The 8,391-nt window shown below is 44.3% G+C and overlaps 1 protein-coding gene across 1 annotated transcript; it reads right to left on the bottom strand.

Annotated features, from left to right (window-relative positions):
• Positions 1–118: 118 nt before the first annotated feature.
• RFNG (RFNG O-fucosylpeptide 3-beta-N-acetylglucosaminyltransferase) lies at positions 119–8,346 on the bottom strand. Its single transcript, XM_075169211.1, has 8 exons — positions 7,903–8,346; positions 6,983–7,031; positions 6,358–6,460; positions 5,815–5,968; positions 4,676–4,764; positions 4,421–4,586; positions 2,960–3,045; positions 119–2,735 (listed from the first exon to the last, which is right to left on the bottom strand). Exons 1-8 carry the CDS (start codon positions 8,329–8,331, stop codon positions 2,669–2,671), a joined length of 1,143 nt encoding a protein of 380 aa, XP_075025312.1. The 5' UTR covers positions 8,332–8,346; the 3' UTR covers positions 119–2,668.
• Positions 8,347–8,391: the final 45 nt, after the last annotated feature.

The following is an 8,391-nucleotide window of genomic DNA, read 5'->3' as shown; positions in this document are numbered from 1 at the left end:
TTTTTTGGCCATTTGGCATCACAACAGCCTGACAGGAGGCTGTAGTTCTCTGGATTACAGGGTTTATGGTCCATTTTTGGCATAGAGAATGTGTCAAGAAACATGACAAAACACAGCCTTTGACATATTTAAATATTTATTTTGTATAATCACTTTATGTATGACACAGTAGTTTGATTAAAAAGCTGCATCCCGATATATCCACACAGCCTACTGTATTGTCAACACAAGAAACCTTAAAAGAAGCATGAACACATTGAACAGTTCTGTATTGCCATGCAGCAGAAGAATGCGGTCCTTTTTCAGTTTAATAAACACCCTACCAGCTTAGAGTATGCTGCCTCTTTGGCACATCTACTTTAGGGTGACCAGTGACTACAGTGTGAAACTTCTACTGCTCAGTTTTGCTGCCATCCCTATGAAGTGTTGTCATTTTTGAACTGCAGTTTGCCACATAATCAGTCCATGCTGTCTGTGATATCTTACAAGAGGCTGCTACCAGTGGAAGAGGAAGAAAAGCTCCAACAGAAGAGTTCAGAATCAGTGTTTGAAGACAAAACCTCATCAAGAGCTCATGAAGTTTCATAGCTTTCTGCTACAGGAGGTTGAAAACAAAAACCTAACAAGTTTTAAAAAAAGAAAAGTATGCCAGGAATCTCCACAGCTATTAATGACAAATCATTAAACCACAGGATGCCTCAGTTCTAGTGAGCAGAAGACCTAATAAAGAGGTAGAACATACCACAACCTGCTATTCCACAAGTCCTCTTGTTTTCTGTAACAGGCTGTCAGTGTTACAGGTGTACCTGTTATGGAACAGCCACTGTGCTAGCTGGACTTTGATCTGATTTCCTCCAGCATTCTTATTCCCATACCTCATGGTCACCTTAGTAGACATGAAGGAGAGGAGAAATTTAAGAATGAGCTGCAGGACTGTAGCAAGTACCAGTCAGCTTGTTTGCTCCTCAGTGGAATTAACTAAAATCACGCAGAGAGGACAATGTACCCAGGTAAATGCCAAAAGGTTTGTGTTAAAAATAGATTGCAGGAAACAGTATTTCAGGAGGCTGATGCCTCTGCCAAATTTCATACTTGAATACACTGCAGGCATTTGCCTACATTATACCACTTTTCAAATGGCAGGAAGTTAAGCAACTAGCTGAAGTCCACAGTACAGCTCAACACAGCTGTTTAGACATCTGAAACTTTTGCTAGGTCCACATTCTAGCCATTAATCATAGTTCCAGGTTATACAATGTCATTCTATTATTCTCCCCTTAATTCAGCCTCAGACTCTAGCACTAAGCCAGCAAGTATTTTCTGAAGAGTTTGTGAGAGTAAACAGTGGTTTTCCAATGTCATTTTTATGCTGTTCTTCATGTCAGGTAGGGATTGCACATGACCAAAGTTTGGGCTAACAGAAAAGTAAATATATGGAGCCCCGTTTCTTCCACTTTTAAAACTAAGCTTACTTTATTTAAAAAGCAGCAGCAGGTGATACAGCTACAGCATTGAACTTCTGCCTTTGTGTGAGTGTGCAGTCTCCTTTTAGTGATAGCATGAACTATTTATTGAAATATTAAGTAGAATAAAAATAAACACTGATCTAGACCTAAGGTCTAGGACCTTCAAACCAAAAGATTATCTGAAGAAGCTGAAGTGGAGTAACCACAGTCATAAAATTAAAGGTCCTCAAATGATACCATCAAAAATTTCCTCAGGGCATTACAGCTATTTAGCATTCCTCCTCCCTCACAGAGAGCAAAAGATACAGCACAACTTCAGAAACAGGGCGTGTTTCATCAGCCAGTGAGCATGCTCTAGCTCATAAAACCTGCTGTGGCCAAAGCAGGAGAAATGATTACCATCTAGTCTGGCAAATATTTCTTCATTATCAAATATCAAGGGAATAGTCTTGGACCTGGCAGACCACCATCGTAATCAACAACCACTGCAATTCAGTTGGTAAGGGAGCCAAGTCTGACAATCACCTCCATGGGAGGTACACATGGACTACAGGGGAGAATGTGCACTGTAAGCAACTCTTATCCAGTCCTGAGTAAGCTTACCCTTACACAGGGTTTTCCCATGACAAAGGCTTTCAGCCTTATTTACCCTAGTGATTCCAGGATTTCTGGTGTTTATGAACAGACCCTGTTCCGGCCTACAGGTGGATTTTTTTTTAAATATGGCAGGCCACAGAAGCTCTTAAATAATTCTGTTCCCAAGAAAGACGAGTGAAAACTTCCCCTCTCTTGTCACCATGGGGACTACAGTCTGCTATAGCACTCCAGCTTCAAGACAATGGCCTCTAAAAGCCCCTAACAGTAGTAAGAATGCTATCATTCCAAGTACTGCATTTGTCTAGGATGTGTCCAAGCACAGATTCACATAACATCAGACAAAAGTGTAAAGTGACGCGTACACATATGACTGTAGTCATTATATGAAGAGCCACCAGACAAAAGAACAAGGATTCTTCTTAAAATGTCCCAGGCTGCAGCTGAACAAACCACACCTTCTTGCCTTTGTAAGTGGAGTCTGTCTACCTCCTTTGTAGATACCTCTGGTTGTCTCCCAGAAGAAAAAAGAAAAAAATAAAAAGTCCACCACAACTCCTGTCTTACGCAAACTAGGTAAGATACAGGCATCAACGGCTGGTCAAGAATTAAGAGATCTTCTTAGCAGGGCACCAAATAGTGTCAGGATAGAGCAGGCAATGGACAGATTTAAATCTATGAAGAAAAAAAAAAATTAGATTGGAATTCTCCATACAAGGAACTAGTATGCTGCACTGAATGTGCAGCAGTCTAATAGAGCAGAGAGGGTGGGTCTACCTGCCTTTGGCACAGCGACAAGAGCTGACATGAGAAAATAACCCCATTAGTGGGTTTGATCATCTTACAGTTGATAAACATGAACAAGGCAGAGAGATCTTGTTCTGAAAGTGGACACTCACCGGGTTGGATCTTGCTGAAGGCCAAACACTCCCCCCACACTCACAACATTGTGTTTGTTCTCAGGGTCCCCATAACTTAGGGTTACCTGTAAAAGCAAATAAATATTCAGAAATTGTAACACTAATGCAGAAAAACAGAGTGGATTATTAATGAGGTATGAAGAAAGACTTCAAGGATCCTGTCTGATCTGAACAGTGGATTACATTTGAAAAACACTGGTTAGTTTTGACATAAGCAATATTGGCACTGAAGGGCAGCTATCAAATGCACCATTGCTCATTTAAAGGCAATGTGGGAGAATAAAGAAAGGAGCTGAAAGTTGCCTTGCCCTGAAGGACAAGATGAGTTACAACTGTAAGCTTTGTAAGAGCATTGATTCTGCTTATGTCTGTACCTTCACTGTGTAACATATGTTCATCCTCACCAGACATTGCCTGAAGTCTGCAATAGTAGTGTCTTAGCACAGAGGGAAAATAGAAACATTTGGATGTTAAATGGCATGCAAAGGACTGCCATGTGACAAACCTGGCAACAAAATTTAGATCTCTGGAAATCCAATTCAGTGCTATTCTTCCACACAAGCACTGTATTAAGAAATTTTCAGGTGCCAGGTACAAGATGACTTATATTCTCTGTCTAATTGTAGATTTCCTGGATTTTGGGTTAGCTGTCACAGTCTCTGGGAAACAATGATGACCAATGAAAGGCTGTATTCAGCCTACAGTTAAATTCACTAACATGAAGAAGATTACATCACGCTGGAATTTGGCCTCAAGTGTACATTTCTGCTGCCTAATACAATTGCCAGGAAAACATAACCAAGCAGTTTGTAGGGGCAAAACTACACTCGTTTTTTCATGGTGCCAAACAGTAAGAGGCAGACAAAGCTTCTGGATAGCCTTATAGCTCTGACTACTGCCCATGAATAAAAACATATCCCAGCAATTAAAAAAACCCCTTGATTTTTCCTAACAAACACTGATTAAGTTTCTTGAAATTCAGGCAAGTTATTCTTAAAAATGATCAAACATTTAATTACGTCTTAGTTACTGAAGAGGTTCTTTCTATAGCTGCAACACTAGTCTTTTTGAAGAGCATGAATGAAGACTTAGACTTTGTTAGGCAAAGACAAAAATACTTTCTTACATGGCAGGCAAACTAAACATTGCCTCCTTCTACACTTGCTGCTTCTGTGACTCATGGAAAGTCAGAGTTTAGAAGGAAATGGAGAACACCATATTTAGGCTTAATATAGCAGAATATGTCCCCAAAGGGGAGGACAGCTATATGACCTAGTTGGCTAGGGTAAAAATATACTTTTTACCTAAATGAAGGAACTGGACAGGACAGCAAGTCTGTAGACATCCTTCTTTGCTGAAAAGTGCTAAGTCTATGGAGAGCATTCTTTCTGATCAGATTGAGGTGTAATTATAAGAACAGGACATGAGACTCAGCCCTACCTGCTGCAGCACAGACTCGCCTTGTAGTCTCTGCAGATTTTCCAGATGGGAATGGAACAACGGGCTGTGCAGCAGCTTTACCTCCAGCAGCCCTTCAATGATGTAGCCAATAGTGCAGTCGTCAGGAAGACGCACCCTTTCTGCAGTACTGATGAAATTACCTAGGCTGTGAGACAGCATAGGAGACAAGATGAAATATGCTTTAAAGCCTACCAAACACCATATTGATGGAGCTCAGCTAGGAACAGTGTTTACCTGGCCCAGGGACTCATCTTCAGGGCAAGACCTCTGCTGATACAGAACCCTGCTCCACCTGTGGCAAACCAGAATTTCACGGTTGTCTTCTGAAGAGCAACAAGAAAAACACAAAGTAGTTACCGATAATCGGCTTTTTCCATTTGGCTGGGCAGGGAAGGGAACTTCAGGTTCTATTGGATATCACACACTGCACTTGAGTGAGAACAAGACTACAGATTAATTCCTATTTTTTTAGGCTGCTGAAAGCCTAGCTAGCTGTTCTCTCAAAGGAAACTCTGTCCTGGAACTGAAAGCAGCTGAACCATCAAGTTAGCACAACTGAGGTAGCACACATGAAATGGGAAACTATAGTCCCACTCCTACCCAATTCCATCTATCCCCTGGTCATTCTAGCCAAGGGTCACAGCCAGCTCAGTGTTCCTGAGGAAATCAAAGGTGGTCCATTAGTGACTTGGCTCCATGTCCAAGGAGACTATTTTGTTGTGCAGAGTTTTCCCTAACAAGCTGCTTTGTAACTGACTTTCTGGCCAGTGGATTGATTTATCTTTAGGCCTGTTAGTATAGGCGACCTGGTGAGGACTTGTCCTTTAGCACATGTGTCTTGTGACTGAGATATGTTTGCTTCCACTTCTTGGAAACCTAATAACCACTCAGTATTGGAAATGCCCTATATACCCAGAGAGCCTTTGTCACCCATCCGAGGTTGGTTCAAGATCATGACAATGTGATACTGCTCTCAAAACAAACAAACAAAAAAATCCAAACCCCAACCCAAACTGCAAAGCCCTAAAACAAGAAACACTCCCCCCCACCAAAATCACTAAAGGAAAAGAAAGAGTCAAGGTGGGGAAGCCCACCAACATACACGAGTATATTGTGAGGGAGCTCACCAACATACACGAGTAAAGGAAGAGAAACAGTCACCCACCCAGGAGACAAACCCTATTTTACATACGCATACAAGGTCAGATCAAAGGTTCATTTAACCCAGCACCCTTCTCTGAAAATGACCAGTGCCAGGTTCATTGCTTGCAGATTAAATCACTTGTTTTTATGGGGGAATCCTATGAACTCTCAAGGTTTTAAAAGCTTAGAAGGTCAGGATGTCTGTCAGACTAACTGCAAAGTTTGCTTACTGATCCATCACTTTGGACATGGTCAGCTGCTTCGATGGGATGGTCCAGACTCGGTCGCCCCACATAGACATCCTGGCTGTGTGAGAAGGCAGATAAGAGACGCAGGAGAGTCCGAGGGTTCACATAGTTGTCATCGTCCACATGGCAAAACCATCTTCAAACAGAACAAAATAAGAAAGTTACTGCAGAGCAGTGACAAAGAAAAGAGCTATAGGTTTACAGCTGGGTCTTAGTCTTTCAGGCTTGGAGCAGAAAGCATTTCCCATTGTCCTGAATTACAGAATTTGCAAGCTGAAAGCCCCCACAGATCCTAATTCTGGAAAGAGGCTGAAATTAATAACCCCCTTTAGATTATCATCCTTTCCACCTTTTAGATGATGCTTGTTTATAAACACTGCTTCATGCTGTGCTCCCTTCCTTATGCTCATCACCATGTTTTCGCTAATACTGCATTCCTTATCGGAGCAGAGAAAGTTACTCACGTTTCCTGTGAACACAGAACTGGAAGAAACAAAGTCAATCAGAAAAACGTGTTTCACCTACTTTTGCCCAGATTCCAAGAATTTATCATATTCCACAGACATCTTGCAGCAGAGAGCTTGCCGGGTATGGACAGCAGAACAGTTGGTGTTGATCATATGATCCCCTAGAAAAATAAAGATCAGCCCTTTCAGGTTGGAGAAGCATGTGTAGTCCAAAAAAAGACTACAAAAGAAGTGCACATTTGGCACTAATGCTGTACATCTGAAGTGCATATGGTGCACACATGGAGAGTAAACTGCAGGACAGGCAGGGCTCATGGGTTATGCATATGGCATGCAAGCTGTAGAGTACATAAAAATGTGTGAGTGCAGGGTATATAAATAGTGCCATGAGACTGTATGCAAAGGAAATACCTAATATAACTTTGGACCAGGTAGACTTAAGCTTACTAACAGGAAGGAAGTGGGTGCAAAGATGAACCCAGTATTCAGGAAGTTCCAGGCATCTTGTCCAGGTGGTAAGTAGGAACAGCATATTCTCCTGTGAAAGGAGAAGTTTTCTCCATTTTCTCCATCTTAACTTCCCTAATTGCTTGTACAGCATGAAATAAGGACTTCTAGGGAAAGTACGAGAGAAAGAAAGCTCAGTTATAACAGACAGCATGCCCCTATGCTACACAGCTTACCTGCTTTCAGGCGTAGCTCCCGATCCTCCCAGTCTGTGAATATAAATGTCTGCAGGAGACAAAAATGGGTTGGGAGAAAGGTGTGTCCACATTTGAGAATTTCAGAAACTAATTTCAACTTTGCTCAGTTGCAGTCAGAATTCTGAATGTTTTGTCTTGTTCGTTTATTTCACAGTAGCCATTGGGAGTGGGGTGGGGAGTGGTGGTGGAGAGAACCCCAGCAACTTCAGCCCTTGCCTTATTTGATAAGTTTTTGCATTGCAAACCAGAAGAGTCTCATATCAGTAAAGCATCCAAGATTTTACTCTCCTTGTCTCAGGGTACAGACAACCAATTTCCAGATAGGAATGACTGTCTTTTTTGGTAGTACCTCCCTCTGCAACTTCACCTCCTCTCTCTGGCTAGAGTCATCCACAGCTGTTAAGCAAGGTAAAAGGAAAGAATGAAAGTCAGGGTAGAAAGTGCCAGGTGGCAACGCTGTCTCGTCCCAACTGCTGGACAAAAGAGCATTAATGTGCTTGAACGTACTGAAATTCCCAAACAAAAGAGCAAATTCTACATTGTTCTATGGAAAAACCTAAGTCGCTGAACTCCAATACTCCAAAATATTGGCTTAGATGCATCAGCTCTAGGGATCTTTCACTATCACGTAGCATTTCCCACAGTCATACAAAAGTCAGCAAACTTTCTGCTTTGACTACCGATCCCAGATTGCAAGTGACTAGCTTAATCAACAGCGAACTCTTTCGGAGGTAGGTTCAGACGAACTATTTAGGTAAGATGACCTTCCTCAGTCTTACAAGGAAGGACGTTTTTAACATATCCAAGGAAAAGCTTGGTGAGAAAGCGCAGCGGCTGCCCGGGAAAAGAGAGGGAGGAGGCTCCCGGCCACCTGTCCCAGCCCGCTGGCGAAGCCTCACCTGTCCCCTCGCCTGGGAGATCCAGGTTTGCAGGAGCAAGTCCAGCCGGCTCCTGTGGTACTTCCTGGTGGTCTTCACCGCAATGAAGATGTCTTTCAGCTCCAGGCTCTCCCTGCCCGAGCCCCTGGCCGGCCCGAGGCGGCCCTTCCGCGCGGGCTGCGGGCTGCCAGCGAGGCCCCCGCCCCGGCCGCCCGCCCCGGTCTCGGCCCCCGGCCCGCCGCCCGGCTCCCCGCGCGAGCCCGCCACGCCGCTCCCCCCGGGGCCCGCCCGCTGCGGCGGGGGCGCGCTAGGCCCGGCGGCAGCGGGCGGCGGGCGGCGGCGGGGCGCGGCGGGGGGCTGCCCCCGCGGCAGCAGCAGGAGCAGGAGGGCGGCGGCGCTGACGGACAGCAGGAAGCAGGCCTTGCGGAGCCCCAGGCAGGAGCCGCTCATGCTGCGGCCCCGCGGGCCCCCGCCGCGCTGCGCGGCCGCCTCATGGCCCCGCGGGCGGGC

This window comes from Calonectris borealis, chromosome 20 (genome assembly GCF_964195595.1).
Source record: "Calonectris borealis chromosome 20, bCalBor7.hap1.2, whole genome shotgun sequence".
NCBI lineage: Eukaryota > Metazoa > Chordata > Aves > Procellariiformes > Procellariidae > Calonectris > Calonectris borealis.
This window is presented reverse-complemented; position numbering and strand designations above follow the sequence as displayed.

Bases quoted from the DNA above. Each gene is read 5' to 3' on its own strand.
- RFNG (XM_075169211.1), bottom strand. From the start codon at position 8,331: ATGAGCGGCTCCTGCCTGGGGCTCCGCAAGGCCTGCTTCCTGCTGTCC. The intron at 6,461-6,982 runs GTAAGCTGTGTA...TTATTTTTCTAG, and splicing joins GGAGCTACGCCTGAAAGCAG to GGGATCATATGATCAACACC. The intron at 3,046-4,420 runs GTAGGGCTGAGT...TTGCTTTTACAG, and splicing joins GCGAGTCTGTGCTGCAGCAG to GTAACCCTAAGTTATGGGGA.